At 34.9% G+C, this 23,536-nt stretch overlaps 1 protein-coding gene across 1 annotated transcript; it reads right to left on the minus strand.

The window, feature by feature from the left end:
* Positions 1-4,206: 4,206 nt before the first annotated feature.
* LOC104589571 (heat shock 70 kDa protein, mitochondrial) lies at positions 4,207-9,427 on the minus strand. The gene is made up of 6 exons (XM_010247919.2): positions 9,121-9,427; positions 7,557-7,633; positions 7,395-7,473; positions 6,728-7,294; positions 6,034-6,654; positions 4,207-5,048 (listed from the first exon to the last, which is right to left on the minus strand). Exons 1-6 carry the CDS (start codon positions 9,184-9,186, stop codon positions 4,428-4,430), a joined length of 2,031 nt encoding a protein of 676 aa, XP_010246221.1. The 5' UTR covers positions 9,187-9,427; the 3' UTR covers positions 4,207-4,427.
* Positions 9,428-23,536: the final 14,109 nt, after the last annotated feature.

The following is a 23,536-nucleotide window of genomic DNA, read 5'->3' on the forward strand; positions in this document are numbered from 1 at the left end:
CAAACGGATGTCAAAACCGCGTTCCTGAATGGAGATCTTACTGAAAATATCTATATGCAGTAACCTCAAGGTTTTATAGCTACAGGTCAGGAGCACACGGTATGTAAACTCAACCGATCCATATATGGACTTAAGAAAGCTTTTAGGAGTTGGAACATCCGGTTTGACCCTATCGCTAAACAGTTTGAATTTGAGCAAAATCCAGATGAACCCAGTGTTTACAGGAAGACAGTGGGAGATAAGGTTACGTTCTTGGTTCTGTATGTAAATCACATTTTACTCATTGGGAATGATGTAGGAATGTTAACTACGGTGAAAGTGTGGATTTCATAGCAATTCTCCATGAAATATCTTAGAGAAGCCTCCTATATATTGGGTCTTTGATTATATAGAGATAGATCGAAAAGGATAATAGGATTATCCTAGTCTACTTACATTGACAAGATTGTCAAAAGATACAGTATGGAGAACTCTAAGATATATTGTACGATGTGCGGTCACAAAGTTTGCTACCTCTTTTCTAACTTTACAGAGTTTGTATACTTTCAAGGAGCCCTTGCGTGCTTTATTTGTTGGTGATGTGTGGAACAACAGTAAATGGGCTAACAAATCAGATGGACTAAGAGCATCAAGCACTGTTCGTTCTGTTGGGTTTTGGAAAAATGTAAGAGTTGCTCTTTTGGTTGCTCAACCGATTGTGGAGGTTTTGCATTTGGTTGATGGTGATGAAAAACCCACAATGTGTGGAAAAACCCACTATGAAATGGAGCGAACAAGAGAAAAAAATAAAAGAAAATTTTAGTGGGAAAGAAAGGGAATATAAACCCATTTTAGACACTTTTTATAGGCATTGGACTAATATGATGCAACATTCGTTGCACCTTGATGGTTTTTTTCTTAATCCAACCCTTTATTATAAGGCTAAAGCACAAGATAAAGCATCGGTTGGAAAGTTTGAAATGGGCTTTCTAGATTGCATTAAGAGAATGGTCAGTGATATTGAAATTCAAGACAAGATCTCTTATCAGTTGGAAGAGTATAAACATGCTCGTGGTGCTTTGTCTAAAGAATTAGCAATTAGGCAACGCGAAATGAAGCAACCAAGTAATATAAGCTCTCTTTTCTTGAAACTTATATTTTATTTCGGTTATTTTAAATTTATATTGTTTTAATTCATTTTTTTCTATTTTAGCTTATTGGTGGCATAGTTATGGACTTTGCACCCTAAACCTTAGGCGTATTGCATTACGCATATTAAGTCTTATATGCACTTCTTTTGCTTATGAGCGCAACTGGAGCACTTTTGAGCATATAAGTTCTAAGTAATGGACCTAATGTTTGATTTTGTAATAAAATTATTTATGAAAGCTAAGAACTTAAGATGCTTATTTTTATAATTTTTCTTATTTTGTTGTGAATGTAGATTCATACAAAAAAAAAGAGGAATAGGCTTGATCAGAAGAGGCTCAATGATCTTGTATTTGTTCAATACAACCTAATGCTTCCGAGAAAGATTTACAACAAGACGTGCAAATCCAAAGCATTTTGACCCTATTTGCTTTGATAATGTAGATGAAACCAGTGAGTGGTTGACTGGGAAAGACCCCTCAAATGACTTGGTCCATAAAGGGTGTGATCTTATATGAACTCAAGTTGATAAAGTATTAAGAGCATCTAAAATCCTCGAAGGGTGTCGAATAGGCCAAGGAGAAGTGGACATGGACGTGGAAATGCAAGTGGAAGTCCAAGTAGAGGTAGAGGTGGTCGTAGGAGAGGTGAGTCTAGAAGACAAGATAAAGGCAAAAATTGTTCAAGAAGAAGAAGAATAGCAGATATGGGACAATGGTATGGAAGATAATGAAGATGAAGAAGAAGATATTGATATTGAAGAAGATGATGATGATGATGATGATGATGATGATGATGATGATGAGGATGAAAATGTTGATTATGGTGCTAATGATGTTGGTGCATTCAAGGATTGTATTATCTATGATACATTTGAAGTTTTAAACTTTATATTTATTTTTTGTGGAATTGTGGAGAATTGGAGATGAATGATGATTTATAGTTTAGTTTTATACTTATTCATTATATGCTATTATGCTTTTTTATTTTTTAATGGTTTAATGACTTTAAATTTCATAGTTTCATCTTATTATTTCTTAAAGTACCAAGCATCAACCAAGGTATGCATTGAATTCTTATGAATATTTTTTGTTGTAGTGCTTCTTCCATTTATTAATGATAAGGTTGATTTTTTATTGATTAATTAATTCTTTTAATTTATTTTCTTATTGAAACTAAAGTTGTAGAAAAAAGAATACTCAAGATCAACACTCAATCATCCAAAAGGTATAGTACTATCTACTAGTTTACATTTTTAGTGTTGCCAACTTGGAACTTGCCATGTTAGTCGACTTTTTTAGTGTTGCCAACTTGAAACTTGCCATGTTAATCGACTTTTTCTCTCACTTTACTAGTTTACTTGATTGCATATTTTTTTATCAGCCCACTTGTTTGATTTTTTATTTCTTTTAATTCAAATGTTTAATTTTTATGTTTTCACATGAAAATTATACTTATATGAAAGATTTTATTGATTATGCTTAGTACAATTTGTAGCTGGTAAACAAATATACCTTATAAAATAGTTTAGGTCCTTTAGAAAGTATAGAAATCTATAAATTAATATATTTATAGATTCCATCACCTAGGCGTCGCCTAGGTGGCTAGGCGCCTGGGCGCCCCATGGTCCCCTAGCCTCACCTAATCGCCTTGACAACTATGGTTTTATATTTTTTAACTTTTTAAATAATTAATAATTATTCATATTTTATATACCACTTCTAATAAATTTTTACAAAAATAAAATAATTAATTTCTGTTAGGTTTATTCATCAAACTGGTGCAACCGACAAACCCAATCAACTCAACCCGAGTTCGTTGGTTTTCTAGTATTTTAGGTCGACTTTGGTTCAAAAATTTCCTAATTCAACCAAGTTATTATTTAAAATATTTAATGCTTTAAATACTTAAATAATATGTAAAATATTTAAATTTTAAAATATTAATTATTTATCAAATTTAATTATCCATAAAATCATAATTTATACTACTATTACATAATTTCATTATTGATTTTCTAATATATTAAATTATAATTAATTTCAATATTATGTTATAATTATTTTTCTACTTTGAAGAGTTTTTTTTTAATTTATTACATAATTTCGTTATTTTAACTATTTAAAATCTAGTTATGATAAATATTTAGTTATTTAAATATTTAAATACTCTATAAAATATTTAAAATTTTTTATTATTTGAATTTTATTTATTTAAAGCTATTACATATTATTAAATATTTAAAAAACATTTAAATTGATAATCTGAAAATAAAACATAATTTAAATTGTCAATACATAATTTCATGATACATTTTGTAAAAATAAAAAATTATTTTTTGTGTTTTTAATAAATATTATAAAGTTATTATATAATTTTATTTGAATATTTAAATAATTCTTAAATTTTTTTAATCCAAACTTTCTTTAAATATAAATAAAAAAAATAAAAGACAGGATAAATAAGAATTAGAGATACTTTAAGAGAAAACTCTAATAAATTAAAAATAATTTTAGAAATACATAAAAATTAGATATAATTTTGGAGACAAGATAATTTTAGAGAAGGTTAGGGAGGTAATTTAAGAGAAGTGATAATTTAGGTTATTGAAAAAGTGCATTAATTGTTTTAAAAATGAAATAAAATTAAAAAAGTATAAAATTCAAAAGAGAAAATTTGTAGACTTTCTTGTTTTAATATATACATACATGTATAAATTGTGAATTTGAAAAAAAAAAATATTGATGTATTACATCAACCATCAACGTTTTCCGTTTCCATAGGTAATTGTTTATATTTTGCAGGGAAGGCTTTTACCTGGGGGGAGGGGGTGGTGGTTTATATGATTGATATCAGACCCTAAATCCAGTTGATGTTATGGTTTTGTGGCCAACAGACCCTCAAATATTTTATTCCGCTAAAAAGAAAGGCAGATGACGAAGCTCCTCCAACTGGAATTGAACAAACCAAGCGCCATCAATGAATGCAACTCCACGGCCAAAGAAAGGCAGATAAAAACAGTGTATATTTCCATGCTTTCCAGCAACCATGCATTTAGCTGATCAAGGGAAAGAAAAATTAAATCAATAAATTCCAGCTACCACATGCCATTTATGAGCCCCATCTATTGAACAAGTTTCCGATTGCATCCGCAATTTCCAATGCCTGGGAAAGTTCTAATAACCCCCAGCCGTCGAGATACAAAAAACTGCTAATATTGTTACAGGCATTCAACACATTAAGAAAATTGTGAAATTAGGTTACCCAAGAATAAAAGTCACTTGTAGCCTTCTAGGGCTTTACTTCTTCACTTCCTCGTACTCTGCCTCAGTAGCCTGATCACCACCCTGAGACCCAGAGGAGGAAGAACCACCAGAGCCTCCGGCCATGTGCTGGCCAATCTTTGACACAGCCTTATTTGCGGCGTCCAGTTTTGACTTTATCTCGTCTATGTCCTCACCATTCATGGCATTTCTCAAATCTGACACAGCAGATTCAATCTCTGTGGCAACCTCCGCTGGAATTTTATCTCTATACTCACCAAGGCTCTTCTCTATACTGTAGATCGTTGTGTCTGCACTGTTCTTGATATCAATCAAGGCTTTTCTCTCTTGGTCTTTCTGCGCATGGAGCTCTGCTTCCTTGACCATTTTCTCAATCTCATCTTCAGACAGCCCTCCAGATGATCTTATAGTGATCTGTTGTTCTTTCCCAGTGGCCTTGTCCTTTGCAGAAACAGTGACGATACCATTGGCATCTATGTCGAATGTGACTTCAATCTGGGGCATACCCCTTGGAGCAGGTGGAATACCCACAAGCTCAAACTCTCCCAGGAGCTTGTTATCAGTTGCCATTTCACGCTCACCTTGCAGCACTCGGACACCCACCTGAGTCTGGTTATCAGCTGCTGTAGAGAAGACCTGATAGCAAAAGCAACAGTCAGCCCAAGGCATTAAGCTTGAATTTTAAGAAAAACGTTTAACAAATATTACTAGTATAAAAGAAGGCACAACAAGAGTAAATTTTCAAGTACAACAAGCATATAAATGAATAAAGATTACATAAACAAATCGGGTACATATGAAGAGCTTTAGAGAGCCATTTCACATTCTTGCAATCAATCCATCACGAAGAACATTAATTCTCAGACACATGCGCATACATTAAAGCTCAGATACAAGCACGTAATATTCTTCAGAGGCATCAAGTTTTCAGGTGGCTACCCTTGAAGTGTTAGACTTGAGCTGAATGTCAAACATATAAACCCAGTACTCTTTACCAGTCTTCTAGTCCTTAAAGTAGGCAACATTTTCCCCATGGATAAGTAAGCCAGACATGCATCTAACCTAGTTAAGTAGATCAACAGCTAATTTGTAGTAATGCAGTAAGGTAGAACCAAGGTACATTAAAAACAAACAATTCAATGTCTATTATAATGAACAGAACCAAGGTACTTTTTAAAAACAAACTCAATGTCTATAATAAACAATCCATCAAAATTTTCTGAGAAGCTAAATGCAGAACACATGAGCATACGTTAAAGCTCAGATACAAGCACGTAATATTCTTCAGAGGCATCAAGTTTTCAGGTGGCTACCCTTGAAGTGTTTGCCTTGAGCTGAATGTCAAACATATAAACCCAGTACTCTTTACCAGTCTTCTAGTCCTTATAGTAGGCAACATTTTCCCCATGGGTAAGCCAGGCATGCATCTAACCTAGTTAAGTAGATCAAAAGCTAATTTGTAGTAATGCAGTAAGGTAAAACCAAGGTACATTAAAAACAAACAATTCAATGTCTATTATAATGAACAGAACCAAGGTACTTTTTAAAAACAAACTCAATGTCTATAATAAACAATCCATCAAAATTTTCTGAGAAGCCAAAATGCAGAACATAGACCAACCTGACTCTTCTTTGTGGGAATGGTTGTATTTCTGTTAATCAATCTGGTGAAAATACCACCCAGAGTTTCAATACCAAGTGACAGAGGAGTGACGTCCAGGAGAAGCAGCTCCTTGACATCACCACGAAGGATACCGCCCTGAATTGCAGCTCCCATAGCAACTGCTTCATCTGGATTTACCCCTTTGCTTGGACTCTTACCAAAGATTTCTGCAACTACTTCTTGTACTCTGGGAACACGTGTCATCCCTCCAACCAAAAGAACCTCATCCACCTCCTTGACAGATATGCCAGCATCCTTCAGACAGTTCCTACATGGGTTTCTGGTCCTCTCAATCAAAGTGTTCACCAGACTCTCAAACTTTGATCTGGTCAACGTGATGTTCAAATGCTTTGCACCCGATGCATCAGCTGTGATAAATGGCAGATTGATCTCAGTCTGGGATGTTGATGACAGTTCTATCTTAGCTTTCTCTGCTGCTTCTCGAAGCCTTTGCAGAGCAAGCCTGTCTTTTGAAAGATCAATCCCCTCAGTTCTCTTGAACTCACTGACTAAAAATTCTAGAAGGGCATTGTCAAAATCCTCCCCACCCAAAAATGTGTCTCCATTGGTTGCTTTAACCTGAAAGTAGGGGAATTAGTTGAGAGAAATAAACAGGAATAAAATTCTCAACCAGAGGAAGGGAAAAATATACCTCAAAAACACCACTTGAGATTTCAAGGATAGAAACATCAAAAGTCCCACCACCAAGATCAAAGACTGCTATGAGACCTTCTTTATTATTTAAGCCATAGGAAAGTGCTGCCGCAGTAGGCTCATTAATAATTCTTTGTACATCTAGTCCAGCAATTCTCCCTGCGTCCTTTGTTGCTTGTCTCTGTGCATCATTGAAATATGCTGGAACTGTAATCACTGCCTTAGAAACAGTCTTTCCAAGGTACGATTCTGCAGTTTCTTTCATCTTAGTCAGAACAAAAGCCCCAACCTGGCTTGGTGAATATTGCTGTCCATTAGCTTCAACCCAAGCATCTCCATTAGGGGCCTTTACAATTTTGTATGGAACCATTTTCATTTCTTTCTGTGTCTGGGGATCATCAAACCTTCTCCCAATAAGACGCTTAGTTCCAAAAACTGTGTTTGTTGGGTTTGTAACAGCCTGACGTTTGGCTGGAGTTCCCACAAGAAGTTCACCTTTCTGGTTGAAGGCAACCACAGATGGTGTTGTTCGAGCTCCTTCAGAATTTTCAATTACTTTTGCATTCTGCAATCAATGCAAGTAGCATTTACAGAAAGATCCACCAAAACAGACTAAACTTTCAGGATGCCAGGAAATCTAATAAATGTTTCAAGAAAAAAATTACCTTTCCTTCCATGACTGCAACACATGAGTTGGTGGTTCCCAAGTCAATACCAATAACATCATTCCCGGCAGGTCTTGAGCTGGATCATAACAAAAATCTCTTCAGTTGACAAGATTAGAGAATAATTAAAAATATTGCAGTGCCAAAACCCATAACAAGCACCTGAATGGTCTACACAAACTTGCCAATTTGAAACCCAAAGGAGAGTTGGCCCACGACACATTGGCATTGCCAGTCCACTGCAACAGGCACCCACAATATGGAAGAGCACATTAATACAGAACCAACTTAATTTCATAGAAATTTGGCCCTAGAAGAATATACATATTGTTGTTAATGGTAAAACACAGATAAATCAGCTGCAGCACTCCTTTGCTTGCAATAAGCAACCATAAATTGAAAGGTTCATAATTGGTACTGAAGCATTCTGAAGTTTAAAGCATACAATGACATCTAAGAAGTAAAATCATAAAAATCACAACAAATTAGATCTAATCATTCATTGCCAGCTTCTTTGTTATTCATTAGACCAGTTAAAACTTACAACACAAATACTAGATATATAAATACAAAGCTCAAGCCTAATATTCCATAATAATTACAGCCAACTAGTAAAATTTCATAATGATGCCATGAGACAGACCAAGCACAGATGTCATCAAATGAAACCAATTACAAAATCTTATGGTCATTATTTCTACCTTTTTCTTTTTTCTTGGAAACGGTAACTCATTAAACAGAATTTAAAATACAACCGTCACCCCTAGAGATTTCTACCTTTTTCTTTTAACATGCATTTTCACCAATTGCAATGCAAGAACGAACATAATAAATGGGACAACAGAATAAAATGTAAAAGTACAGAAATCAAATTTGCTAAAGGGTAATTAGCATCAAAAGCAAGTAAGCCAAGATGAAAATACAAAATACATGATTTCATGAAACAAAATATGGCATGGCATTGACACTTATATCTTCCTAGAAAGAATAATTAAAAAGATCATAAAGCTACACTTATTTGGCACACAAGTGTAATCCAGGTCTGGAACGCACAATTACCAAGACATCCACATCACTATCATCGCAACAAAGTGTAGTAAGAAGCAAAAGCAAAAACAATTTTCTCCTCAACTATGAAGTCTGAATTGACAGGTAGCATGACGCAGTACACAAACCATTTCTTTCAAAACCAGCATCATAAATTATTTCTTTCGAAACCAACGTAAACGAGCGGAAGCTTATTAAAGTCTCAAAAGGAAACTGATAATCATACCAGAGACTAGTAAGAAATTCAAGATAAAACCAAAATGGACCAAACAAGTAAAACCCCACAACATGATATGTTGTAAAACACAAGTGGAGGAAGACAGAAAAACCACGGCGGAAATAAAAGAAAGACGGATACCACGGCAAAAATTATATAACATAATCAGATCAAATCTATATGTATTGAGAGCCTCAAACAATTAACCCATAGCACCGAAATTTGTATCTGCAACCTAAACGATCATAAATCTCAATCCTCTACATGACTACCAACTTCCAGATCGCGGCAATCACCAGAAATGAACGCAACCCAAGCCTTTATAAATACAAAAGATAGAGTTTCAATCACCAAAGAAGAGGATTACGTTCAGGAAAAAAGGCACCAACATCTCAAAATCTACTGAAAGATGAGAGAAACAAAGAATCAACGTATGTAGAGAGCGAATAGAAGAAAACTTACGCATCCACGAGAAGAAAGAGAAGGCGTTGAACGCCTCAAAGACCTGAGAAGAACTGAAGTCGCCATCCCTTAACTCCAGACGATTGGTATAGGGTTTTAGAGGTTCTAGGGTTTTAGAGGATTTTTTAGCTCGAACCCGACCACGCAGAGCGAGAAATGATTTACTCCCTTCCCCTTCTATTTATATAATTTTGCGCTTATAAATAAATCTGTGGCGGTCAAGTGAGCACCTTCTAGAACTCAAGACAGAACCCCCAAAACGGGTTCATTTGGGGCACTCCGTGAGAACCCTAACAAAGCTCTCCATTCTCCAAGTCTCTAGGGTAATTTTGACTGCATTGGGCTCGGATCCGAGTTTGGTTCCATCAGATTTGAACACTTATTCAACCCAACCCGATCCAAATTGCATCCATACAATTTTCCCTATACCATCAATAATAATAAAACAAAGCCCCATGGTGTCATCTATCAAAAAAACCAAAGATAAATTCAATGAGGCAATGAAGATCTGATTTGATTATTAAAAAAATAAATAACTTATTAAAAGAAAAATATAATATAATAATTTAAATAAAGAAAAACAAAAAAAATATAAATATCTTTTCAATTATTTTTATCATATGTTTTGTAAAAAAAATAAATAATATAATAAATTTATAATAATATAATATAAATAATATATTTATAAATAAATAACTAGCATAAATATATAGGGGTGATCCGATTCCTGATTGGATCTTATTATACGATCCGATCAAATTTGAAGATTTAAAATGGGACAATCTGTATAAGAGAATATAGAATTGGACTTCGGATCAATCCTTTTACACCCCTATGGGCCTACACTATCCATCCCGACTTTGAGGTCATTATAGTATGACTCTCACGGAATCGAGTTTGCATTGATCAAATCTAATCTTGAACCATAAAAAACATCATATGGCTATTATATAAGTACATAATGAACGAATCCGGCTAACGAAAAAAAATGAGAAAAAACCAATGAGTCCATATCTATTCCTCACATTAGGGGTGAGCAAAAAGAATTGAGAAACCGAATCGACTGAAACTGAATCGAAAAAGCAGTTAACAGAATCGGTCGGTTTCGTTTCGGTTTGATATTATTAAAAACTGATAATTTCTGTTTTATTTCAATTAACCTTTTAAAAAAATAGCGATTAACCGAATTGACCGGTATATACTAATAATATATATTATATTATTATATAGTGTATAATTTATTTATTATATTTTTTTAAATCAAATAAAGGATTAGATTTTAACCTAATCGGCCTTTTCCCTTTCCCTCTCTCAGTTCTATTCTCTCATCTCTCTTCTTCCCTAATCAATCGACGGCCGACGGCCTTTGAGCTCCAAGCCTCTGATCGACACGTCGTCTCTCACTCTCAGTTCTCTATCTCAGACTCTTAGTCACTTTCTCTCACCTCTCTTCTTCTTCTTCTTCTCCAACGGGCTAGACCGACCAACGACCTCCGGGCATCGATCGACGGCCGACGGCCTCCGAGCTCCGAGCCTCCGACCGACATGTCATCTCTCACTCTTTGTTCTCTATCTCAGACTCTTAGTCACCTTCTCTCACCTCTCTTCTTCTTCTTCTTCCCCAACGGGCTAGACCGACCAACGACCTTCGGGCATCGACCAACGTCCGACAGCCTCCGACTGACACACCAATTGTCTCTCATTCTCAGTTCTCTCTCTCAGACTCTCAGTCACTTTCTCTCATCTCTCTTCTTCTTCTTCCCCAATGGGCCAGACCAACTGACAACCTCTGGGCTCCAACCAACATTCGATGACCTCTGGGCTCCAAGCCTCCAACCGATGGCCTCTGACCGACACGCTAGTTGTCTCTCACTCTCAGTTCTCTCTCAGACTCTTAGTCACTTTCTCTCAGCTCTCTTCTTCTTCTTCCTCAACGGGCCAAACCGACCGACAGCCTCCAACCTCCGGGCTCCGACCTCTCAATCTCTCATCTCTCTTAGTTCTCTGTTCACTATTCTCAGTCTCTCTCTCTCTCACTCAACACTCACTCACTCAGTCTCATCTCTCTCAGTCTCAATCACTCATCTCTCTCAATCTCTCACCTCTCTCAGTTACTCTCTCAAACTCAGTGATAGTCACTCATCTTTCTTAGTCTCTCATCTCTCTCACTCTCTCTCATTTCAGAGTTTAGGCGACAGCCGACAGTAAGTCAGCAACCACCAACCAGCAACCAGTCTAGCACTAGCAAATCACCACCTCTCACTCCACCTCTTTTAGGTTTTTTTTTTGTATGTTTAGAATGAATGAATGTTGTTTGTATTTTTCATTTAAGCTTGAATGATTTTTTTTTGGATTGTTAGAATTTAGAACTTTAAATGAATGAATGTTTACTTTAGTATATTTTTCATTGTTTGGAGAATTCGGATTTTATGTCAAGTATGGGTGTTAACATGTATTGTTTTATTTATCATTGTCTATTTTTTCTGATTTTATGGAGAATTCGGATTTTTAGCTTAAATCATATGTTTATTTTTTCTAATTACACATGTATTTTTTTATTTATCTTATATATGTCAAGTACGGGTGATAACAATACAATGCCAGAGAGTCAAAGTCAAAGTGCCAACAATCATCCAGTTAGAACCACAAACATAAATCCATCTCCTTCTCCTACACCTTCAAGTAATGATGGTATTTCATCTCACCCAACCAATTTAGAGATTGACTCAAAAGTTTGTACCACTTCTTCTAGAAAAAAAAAATTCTTGGGTGTGGGATCATTTTACTAAACTTGATTGTAAGGACAAAAATGAAAAGGTGGTGTGTCCGGAAGCGCATCGTTAATTAATCTGGAACACCAGTTTAAACATTTATAAATTTACTGTTTCTCACAAAAAATATAAACATAGTAAATGGTGAGAACGGGTCGTATCCACAGGGAAGCAAGGGAAAAATAATCACGTACTTAGATCCAAGAGAAGAGAACGCAAGTGGAAGTTACAAAAATATAAAATTAATTAATTAGAAAAATTGAATTCATTAAAACCAAATTAGAACAGTACTTAGAATAACAAGTGCATAAAAATAAATAAATAACATAAACAACTAAACAAAAAAACAAAATAAAAAAGTCTGAAAATCCGATCAAAGGTAGCAGTTTTTGGATCGCTCCTTCCACCCTCAAACTTCTCGAGCTAGGCCTTCCGTCTTACCTAGCCAAATTTCAGATCTGTAGAAAAGAAATAAAACACAAATTAAATCTAATAAAAATAAATTTGCAGGAAGGAAAAATTAAACTGGAAATTAAAGAACAGAAAATAATTCTAAAACTGAAAAAAAAAAATGGTTGGGATTCAAATCCAAAGGTGGCAGTAGTGGTGTTGGCGAACTACAAGTAGGAACCCCTCCTCTTGCTTGGGCATCCTCCTCTTCCTCTACCCTTGAACTTCTCAAGATTAGCATTCTTTCTTACTTGGTGAATTCACCAACCCTTATACAAGGCCCATGGGACCCTTTTTATAGAAAAGGGTGGACACAACTGGGAATAGGGAGAAAGATGGGGGCGGCAACTGGGCTTTAGCAAAGTTAGGGACGCCCTAGGGTTTCTAATGGATGGTTAGGATGGTTTTGAGGTGATCCTATGGCTGAAAAATAAAAGGAGATGGCACCCAATATTATGTAGGGCTGAGATTTGGGCACCTAGAAATGAAGGGTGTAGATTAGTACATCTAGGGTTAAAGGGTTAAGATTAAAAGAACATGTGGCACCCTAGATTGAATGGTTAGGATATAAGATGGAGGGAGTAGCTGAGATTTGGAGGTGAGGGGTTGAATGGTGAGGATTAGCAGAATAGGTGGCACCCTGAGGTTTAAAAGCTATAAAGGAGAGCCCTAAAATGAGTGGTTGAGATTAAAAGAGGTGGAGGGTGGAGATTAAACACCTAGGGGCAGTTAGGGTTTGCTAAAAGTGAAAGGATTAGGTTAAAAAGGCTCCCTAGGGTTTGCTAAGTAGAGGGGAGCATGGTAATACAATAGGATGGGCGCCAACTGGGTTTAGCAGATAGGAGGCGCCCTCCTATTCTCAGTTCTTTACAAAAACACCCCCTCTCTCAGTTGGACTTCACACCGGCTTCCCAAAAACTACACTTCAACCTAGAAAATTTTCTAGTTTTCCACATAATTTGCACAAAGACCCTCAAAGGTCACATAATTGATTTTAACTGGGAAAATGACATATTTTGAGTTTTTAAGGCCGAAAATACCCCTGAATTAATGCCCTTAAGGCATCAAAACGCAGAGTTATCACACCCCCCAACTTAAACATTGCTAGTCCCTTAGCAATACAGCCTTAAAATTACATTGAGTATATAGATCTTTCCCATTATAAGGTCATCCCTAACAGAATTAATCAAGCATCCTCATTCCAACATTCTCAAACTCTGTATAGATCGGTATTAGGCTTTAGGGGTAAAATTGCCTTATTTTGAATATTACCGAAACATGACTAAAAAATCTTATTTACCCTTCCATTTGCAAATTGTCTTGATAAGATGAGATTGATTTTAAAATCAAACAAGTATTCTTCTTATTATTTCTGACAACGGATTTCTACCCCTGAACTTGATATGTATACTTATTTTTTTGTTATCATCCACCGTTTGACATGAATCTTGACATTTGACTTAAGTGAAGAGACCCTATTACTAAGTGTTAGGTGATTGTCTTTGGCATTCCCTTTTCCGTTTGACGTGAATCTCGACATTTGACTTAGGTGAAGAGACACGGTTATTAAGTCTAAGGTGTCCATTGACCTTTTATTCTTTTTTTTTTCTTTATTTTTTCTTTTTCTCTTTTTTTTTTTTGCAAGCACTGTTTAAGGTAGTCCAATATCTCTAATAATTTGAAGAATTTTTGTCTAATTTTCTCAATCTTTCTCTTCTTATCCTGTCAGGGGCAAACTTGGGAGTATTTTCCTATTTCTGAACGGTTTCAACAATATTCAAATAAGACCAATTTTCACTCCTATCACTTGCTACCAATTTGTACAAAATTCAATATTCTTTTATCAGTTTCCTTAACTTTTTCTGTTTGGGAATCTCTTTTAATGGAAAATTTTAAAATTTTTAGTGAAATTTTAATTCTCCATCTTTAAAGGCTTAGCTTCACAATTTTTTTTTTTTCAATTTTTCTCTCTTTCCTCACCCCCAAATTAAATGCCATTGTCCCTAATGGCATGACTAGAATGATGCAAAGAAGATTTGGGCCAAAGGGAACAACAAGTAGGGTTCTCCTAAGGGGTTCAAGGTATGCCACTTGGTCTTGATTCAGGAAAAAAAAGCTCTAATCCTAAAATTAACTGAAAAAAAATTACGTTGGATTGCCTCCCAACCAGTGCTAAGTTTAACGTCTTCAGCTAGACACATTTACGCACTGTTCCCATCTATACTCTCCGACTCACTTTCATCTTCCCACAGACTGGGTTTAGATTGGGCAAACCAAGGGGTAGACAAGTCATCTAAAAAGTCATCCACTATCTACCATGAATCCATCTCTCCCTAGGTCTGGATACTTGAAAGCACTAAAAACATTTAACTAGACCTTCTACTCCCCAAATGAAATGTCGATTTCTCCCGATTTACAATTAGTGTTTGCATCAGCCGTTGCTAGAAACAGACATCTTAAGATTATCAGGATGTAGTTCAGATCCTCGGTTAGGGTCATGTCTAGGATAAAATCCAATGGGAAGTGACAACCCTCTACCCTGACCATTACATTGTCAATAATACTTTGAGGATTGTTGATTGACCAATCAGTGAGTTGCAGAATTACTGGGGTTGATTTTAACTCGCCGATCCTGAACCTATCATAAATGGATGGAAGCAGATTTATACTGGCCCTAAGATCCACTAGTACCCAATCAAAGGTTATTCTAGTGATGACACAACTTATGAGAGGAGCACTAAGGCCTTTCATGTTCCGGGGGAGTTGATTTAGGAGAGATGCACTAACATTTGTTGAGTGCATCATTTTTTATGGGGCCGGTTGTGGCTCTATCATTTGAATATACAGCTCTTTCAAGAATTTGGCATAGCCCGGGATGTTAATATAGACTTATCGGCTCTCCTCGTTGTGACTTTCTTTGTTCTTTAGCACTGGCCCAACTGTGAGTGCAACTAGAAAGGGAACTACGAGTTGGTTTATTATAGGCTCTTCTTCTAAAGTTTCCTTCCCTTCTTCTTCTCCCCCCAACTTAGGGTCTTCCTGCTCATTTTCTTCTTCACTAACTCCCGGGTCCTCTAAAATTTGCCCGCTCTCTTAAGGTTATAATAGCCTTTCTTAAGGGGTGGTTGAATCTGCTATGGAGGAAAATCCGGTGGCAGATTTCTAGGGTTCACAACCAGTTGACTTAATAGTTGTCCTACTCCTCTTCTCACCTAGGCTTCGGCTAGCTGTCCTATTTGGCTTTCTAATCTATCAAGGGACTGGTCTGGAGTTGCATGAATTGGTCATCTATTGTACGTACTTGAGGAGGTTGTGGGTAAGTTTGATAAGGTTGGACCAGTTGGTTCCTATGATGCATCTGCTAGAATTGGTTTTGCCCTTGTGGCCTCTAAAATTGCTAGGCCATAGAGTTAGATGAATGATGATATTGTTGGGACTGTGTGTAGGTTTGACATGATTAAATCGGTTGAGTCCCATGGTAACCATTGTACTCTTAGTGAGTTTGGGCTCCAGACCACTGAGAGTGCATATTTGGTAGGGTTTTTTTTTTGGACTTGGGCCCTATAATTGAAGTTGGGCTGATTTTCCCACCCAAGGTTATATGGACTAGAGAATGGGTTAGCATTGGGTTGGAAAAATCTATGGGCCACATTTACTTGGTTGACATGATGGGCCAGGCTTGCATAGATGGAACATTATGCATAGGATGACAAAGTTGGGTATGGGCCACTTTGTTGACGACGTGCAAGAACTTTATCAAGTCTTTGGGCCATACCATTAATCTTGTTCAGTTGTTGAGACATATGGTTCCAATCAATTTGTGGCTCAGGTTAGAAGTAATTTCTCATTCCACAAACTCTGGCCATTGAATTCATTTTATTTTAACCCCTTTTTCTTTTTCTTTTTTTTTTGAAATTTGAAATTTAAATTGTGAATTTTAATTTCAAACTTAGATCTTGAAATTTAAACTCAAATTTGAATTTTTTTAATTTTTTTGAAATTTAAATTCAAATTCAGATTCCTAAAATTTAAATTTGAATTTTTAATTTTTTTCACTTTTTTTTTTTTAAAGGCAAACAAATCAACCACACGACCTAGGGGTAGACCTTGGGTTTCTTAAACTAGTGGTTCAACCAATGTGAATCCTTTTAGGTTCACATGGAATTACACCACTTCCTTTAGTTAGACAGGTAAGAGGTGGGGATGTGGGAGGCTCCCCTTGCTCTCGCAATGACCTAATTAAGTAACCACAAAACCCGCTTAGGCTTATCCGTTTAATCTCTTTCCTTAAACAACAACCGCCGGTTATGGAAAATAATTTCGAGTTCTCTTAAAATTCAACACACCTTTGAACCAAATGTAAGGCTTCTCTAAAGGATCTTTCTATCCAAATTTTAAATTAGGGTTAGGGTGAACCGCACGTGAACGGTGGTGATTTTTGGGCCAAGGAAGGGTGATGAAATCCCCCACCTTATTTTAAGTTGGATGCCCTTAAATGGATTAACGAAACAAAAACAATCAAACAAAATGAATGCACCTAATTACAATGCAAGAACAATTACTTCTAAGATGCAATTTAACAATTAAACATAAAAGAAAAAAGCAAACAACTAAGAAAAAGGAACAATTAGAGTACTAAAAAGAACACCTAACACATTCACAACTAACAATAATAATTTTAGCAAATAAATAAACCTATATGATGCATGCTTTAAAATATCAAACACTAAATGATGGAATGAAAATGCAAGAGAAATATTCAATTTTTTTTTTGTTTTTTATATATTTTTTAATTCAAAATTAATTTTTTGGAAATTTAAATTCAAATTTAGATTTTGAAATTTAATTTCCTAAAATTTAAATTTAAATTTGAATTTTCAAATTTTTAAATTTTTAATTTTTTTTATCCGAAAATTTAAGATTTAAATTTCAAAATTTGAAATTCAAATTCAAATTCAAATTCAGATTCGAATTAAAATTAAAATTTAAATTCAGATTTGAAATTTAAATTAAAATTCAAAAATTTCAACAATTTTCTATTTAGCAATTAACTATTCAATTAAACAACTAAAAGAAAAAAAATTAAATAAAGCAACAAATAATAATTACAAACAGAAACTAATAATTGTGCTAAACAGAATTAACAACTACCCAAAATAAATTCTAACAAACTAATTGCTAATCTAAAAATTAAACTAAAAATAAAATGATCAAAAAGAAAATTATGCAAGAAATAGATAAAATAAAAGAAAAAAAATACAAATCTAAAAAAAATTAAACCAAAAATAAAATAAACAAAAGAAAAAATATGCTGAAATTTTTTATATTTATATTTTTTTGTTTTTTTTCTTAATAAAAGAAAAACACAAATCTAAAAATTAATACGAAAATAAAATTAACGAAACGCTACAAAAATAAATAAATTAAAATAAGCAAATTTTTTATTTCTTTTTTTTGTCTTTTTTTTGTTTTTTTTTATCTGAGATAAAAGGAAAAAAACGAATCTAAAATTTAAACCAAAAATAAAATAGAATAAAATAAACCAAAGAAAATTATGCTACAAGAAATAAAATAAAATAAACGATTTTTTTTGTTGCAAAAAAAATCGAACAAGAAATTAAAATAAAGAAAAAAATAGATCTAGAAACAAAATGGAAGGAAGATAATACTAAAAAAATAATAAAATGGAATGACTACACCTAAAACGCAGTCCAATTTCTCTTCTCTTCTCTTCCGTCCCGCAGTCCCGCAACGCTTCGGTACCCCACCTTTCGCTATTCCATCCAGCAGAATCAAAGAGAAACAAGAGCTAAACTGAGATAACAGATCAAGTAATCAAATGAAAAAGAAAAAAATAATGAAACAGATCCAGAAAAGCAAACAAAAAATTTTCTCCTTGCTTCCCCAGCAATGGCGCCAAAAACTTGGTGTCTTTGGAAACGTGTCGTTAAGCACTTCGGAACACCAGTTTAATATTTATAAAATTTTCCAATTCTCAAACAAATACTAATGTAGCAAATGGGTGAGAACGGGTCGTATCCACAAGGAAGCGAGGGAAAAATTAATACATTCTTAGATCCGGGAGAAGAGAATGCAAGAGGGAGTTGCAGAAATAAAAAATTAATTAATTAAAAAAATGGAATTCATTAAAACCAAATTCAAACAGTACTGAGAATAATAAGTGCATAAAAATAAATAAATAACATAAATAACTAAATAAAAGAAACAAAATAAAAATGTCTGAAAATCCAATCAGAGGTAGCAGTTTCCGGATCACTCATTCCACCATCGAACTTCTCGAGCTAGGCGTTCCATCTTACCTGGCCGAATTTTAGATCTACAGAAAAGAAATAAAATACAAATTAAATCTAATAAAAATAAATTTGCTTGAAGGAAAAATTAAATTGGAAATTAAAGAACATAAAGTAATTTTAGAATTAAAGAAAAAATGGTTGGGATTCTAATCAAGAGGTGGAAGTAGTGGTGTTGGTGAACTGCAAGTAGGAACCCCTCCTCTTACTTGGGCGTCCTCCTCTTCCTTTATCCTTGAACTTCTCAAGATCAACCTTCCTTCTTACCTGGGTGAATTCACCAACCCTTCTATAGGGCCCCTGGGACCCTTTTTATAGAGAAGGGTGGACACAACTGGTACTAGGAAGAAAGATGGGGGCGACAACTAGGTTTTAGCAAAGTTAGGGATGCCCTAGGGTTTCTAATGGATGGTTAGGATGGTTTTGAAGTGATCCTATGGCTGAAAATAAAAGGAGAGGGCACCCAATATTATGTAGGGCTGAGATTTGGGCGCTTAGAAATGGAGGTGTAGATTAGAACATCTAGGGTTGAAGGGTTAAGATTAAAAGAACAGGTGGCACCCTAGATTGAATGGTTGTGATATAAGATGGAGGGAGTGGCTAAATGGTGAGGATTAGCAGAATAGGTGGCACCCTAAGGTTAAAAGCTATAAAAGGAGAGCTCTAGAATGAGTGGTTGAGATTAAAAGAGGTGGAGGGTGGAGATTAAACACCTAGGGGTGGCTAGGGTTTGTTAAGAGTGAAAAGATTAGGTTAAAAAGGCTCCATAAGCTGGACTTCACACCAGCTTCCCACTAGAAAACTTCTCAGCTTTCAACATAATTTGCATAGAAACCCTCAGAGGTCACATAATTGATTTTAATTGGGAAAAGAACACATTTTGACTGTTTAAGGCTGAAAATACCCCTAAATTGATGCCCTTAAGGCATCAAAATGCAGAGTTATCAAAAGGGTAGAGTATAATTATTGTGGTAAAGGCCTAGTTTGTTCATGTACAAGTGGTGTTAGTTCTTTAAGTAAGTACTTGTCTAGATGTAAACAACATCCCCTTAATAATATAGATAAACAACAAAAGACTTTGAAAGTTTCATTTCAAAGTTCTAAAGAGGGGAGCACCACACCATTACTTATGCCTTACAAGTTTGATCAAGATGAATGTAGAAAGGAACTTGTTAGGATGATTATTGTAGATGAATTACCTTTTAAACATGTGGAACGAGATGGGGTTCGTGGCTTCTATGGTAAGATGCAACCAAGATTTGTAGTTCTTTCACACCACACAATAGCTAGAGATTGTTATAGTCTTTTTGTGGAGGAGAAGAAAATGTTGAAACAATTTTTTAAGAAAATTATCATCAAGGGTTTATTTCACTACAAACACATGGACATCATCTCAAAACCTTAGTTACATGTGCCTCACTGCTCATTTCATTGATGATGAGTGAAAATTGCACAAAAAAATTAAAATTTTGTCCAATTTCTAGTCATTCAGGAGGGATAATTGGTAAGGCCATTGAGAGGTGTTTACTTGATTGGGGCATTGAAAGAGTGTTCACTGTAATGGTAGACAATGCAAGTTCAAATGATATAGGGATTTGATATCTAAAGAAAAGACTAATAATTGGAAGGGAAGTGTCTTAAAAAGTGAGTTCTTACACATGAGATGTGGTGCACATATTTTGAGCTTAATTGTCAAAGAAGGGTTGTCAGAGGTAGATGATTCTATTTTCAGGATTCGTTCTATAGTGAAATATGTAAGATCTTCACCAGCAAGGTCGTAAAGATTTAAGGATTGTGTGGAGAAAGAAAAGATAGTGAGTAGGGGTCTTGTTTGCCTAGATGTTGAAACTAGGTGGAACTCTACTTACTTAATGCTAGAATCCGCTTTGAAATTTCAAAAGGCGTTTGATTTGTTGGAGAGTGTTGATAGTAAGTATGTAGATGATCTTACTCATGTTAAAAACAAGGGTTTGCCTATTTACGGAGATTGGGAATATGCTTGTGGTTTGCTACCTTTTTTTAAAATTTTCTGTGAAACTACATTGAAATTGTTTGACTCACTTTACGTAACTGAAAATGAATACATGAAAGAAATTTATGGTATTGGAATTGTTCTTTCTCGAAGGTGTAAGAGTGATGATTCCTCTATTACTTTTATGGCTTCCAATATGAAGAGGAAGTATGACAAGTATTGGGGAAATCTCAATAATATCAACACCATGTTATTCATTGCAGTTATTCTTGACCCCCGATGTAAATTGGAGTATGTGGATTGGGTTATTAGTGAGTCATATGATGTTGATACTATTAAAGTGCTAAAAGAGAAGGTGAAACAAGTTTTGACTTCTTTGTATAAGTTTTATAGTTCAACCTAGTCATCTCCTAATATTCACTCAAGTAATCAATCTCAATATCCAAATGATATGGAAGTTGAGAATGTGGAAGATGTTGCTGATTTCATGAATTCATTATTAAACAAGCAGAAAGCGGGCCAAGGAGGTGTAGAGAACAAAACAGAATTGGATAAATATTTAGGGAAGGAATGTGAAGTTCCGAAAAGTAAATCATTTAACATATTGGTTTGGTGGAAAACTAATTCCTCTAAATATTGAGCGCTTTCTTTGTTGGCTTAAGATTTATTAGTTATGCCCGTGTCTACAGTTGCATCTGAATTGGCTTTTAGCACCAGAGGTTGTGTGCTTGATTCATTTCGTAGTTCTCTAACTCCAAGAATGATATAAACTATCATTTGTGGACAAGATTGATTGTGAATGTCATGTGGTTATTTTTTTATAGAGGAGAGCTTAGATGAGCTTGAAAATGTGGAATCATGTAAAGTTTGTATTTTTCATTTTTTTTGTTCATGTTTATTTTGTTATAGTAATTCTAATTTGCATGTCTTTTTATTGAAGAAATGTTATCCTGGATCGAGGAGCATCCTCTTATCAACATTGATGATTAAGTTGTTAAGTGGTTATGGAACTTGTGTTTGTGGTTGTAAAATGTGAAGTGTGAAACTATGAACTTGTTTTTTAAAGTTGTGGTCCTTGTAGACTTGTGGTTTTCTTAATTTTTTTTATGGTTATGGACTTGTAGTTGTGGTTTTTATGACGTAAATTGCATGGTTGTGGCTATGATTTTTATGGATTATGGTTATGGACTTTTATGGCTATGGACTTGTTGTGGTTTTTATGGTTATGGACTTGTTGTCTTGGTTAATTCTTTGACAACCAATCAGCCATACAAGTTTGTTTATTTATTTTAATTCTTTGATAGCCATATTCGTGTTTGGTTCTAGCTCTACTAAGTTTTTCCCCTTCAAAGTTTAACCATTAGTTAAGAAATTTTGATGGGAGATGGAGAGGGAAGGGCTTGGAACAGACGAACAATAGGCTTCAAAGTTATTATTATTCTGCTCCATGGAATGATTAAGTTGTTTTTTGCTTTTAATTAGTAATAACATGACAAGTGAAGAAATTAGTATCACTTGTAGGAAGTCTCTGCTTTGGTCATGGTCAAACCATGTCAAATTTAGGTATCACTTGTAGCAACCTTGGTTTATTTCATCTATGGTTTGTTTCTTTATTTTTTTCTATTACTATTAGATTGTTTTGTTATTGACTTTGTTATATACTCTGTCATGGCTTGTTGGTTTTGATGCTGAATGACCATCTCAATTTGACAATGTTGATGATGATATTTAGGAGATGAGACTACAAGGGTGAAAATTGAGAGAAGGGAACAAAAGGTGTGTAACTGGGACCATTAAAAATTACACTAGTCAGCTTCTCAATTCTCAGCTATGCCATTGGATCTCAATCTGAATGTAAGGCCATTTACTTAACTACTTAGGCTCAATGTTGATGATCATGATTGTTTGGTAGCTTTGGAAAGAAAAGGGGAATTTGATCTGATGACCTGCTGGTTTTTTCTTATATTCTTTTTTTTTTCAAGAAATTGATTTGAAAACACCATCTCACTTAGATGCCTACAAAGAATCTAGAACAAGAAAAAACAGAAATATGTAATGCAATGATTTCACAATAACACCCATGATAGCAAAAGCAAAAAATAAGAAAGAAAAGTATTTTAGAAAGGACATGACAGGTTGTCCAAAACCTAACCCCCAATCACATGGAAAGCAGGCATGGCTAGCCCAAACTGTCAATCTATTGGGCAACCCTCTGAAATGTGTATAGTACCTCAGTCCAGCATTTAAAATCTCTTGATTAGAGATACCCATCAAAGAGGGGATTTTTTCCATGTGACAAGGGGTGACTAAAAAGTCTCATGAAATCATATGTGCAAACAAGTTGACCCTATCAAGCTGCTACATAAATGGTAAGGTCATCTCAGATTTTCCTTGGCGGTGCTACCAAGAAAAAAAATAATAACTTAAGCATATACAGACATTGAGTTTGTGTGCATACAGATGCAGAGATTTCAGAAATATGATCTTACTGTTTGTTCATAGAGAACATTATCTCTAAGAAGTTTAAGAGAGATTTGCTTCTGAAAATAGATCTTGAAAAGTGGCAGCCATATGATATCAGAGGGAAGGTTATAACATAGTTTATAATAAAAGGATGGCCTTCTGGGTGTGGGTCCAAGCAATAAATTCAAGATAGTCTATAAGAAGAAGGGGGTGAAGATGAAAATCAAAGTTCAGAAAGGTAATGAGAAAATTAACTCACTTGATAGTTTGAAGATTCTAAGAGGAGCTTAAGGGAGATGGCTTCATATTCTCAAGAAGAAGAAATTAATTGGAAGAGGGGAGAGTGGTTGTGAAAAGATTGATAAAGACCAAGAGGAAGAGGGTAAGGTAGTTTTAGATAAATTGAGAAAGGTAGGGAAGAAGGTTGATCTAGAAAAACTTGTTGAAAC

The sequence above is a fragment of the Nelumbo nucifera genome, chromosome 4 (assembly GCF_055504915.1).
Source record: "Nelumbo nucifera cultivar China Antique chromosome 4, China Antique-T2T, whole genome shotgun sequence".
NCBI classification, from domain to species: domain Eukaryota; kingdom Viridiplantae; phylum Streptophyta; class Magnoliopsida; order Proteales; family Nelumbonaceae; genus Nelumbo; species Nelumbo nucifera.

Excerpts from the sequence above, each read along its gene's own strand:
- LOC104589571 (XM_010247919.2), bottom strand. The coding sequence starts at position 9,186 with ATGGCGACTTCAGTTCTTCTCAGGTCTTTGAGGCGTTCAACGCCTTCT. Across the intron at positions 7,634-9,120 it reads CTCTTTCTTCTCGTGGATGC|TGGACTGGCAATGCCAATGT; the intron begins GTAAGTTTTCTT and ends TGCCTGTTGCAG. Across the intron at positions 7,474-7,556 it reads AGTTTGTGTAGACCATTCAG|CTCAAGACCTGCCGGGAATG; the intron begins GTGCTTGTTATG and ends GTTATGATCCAG.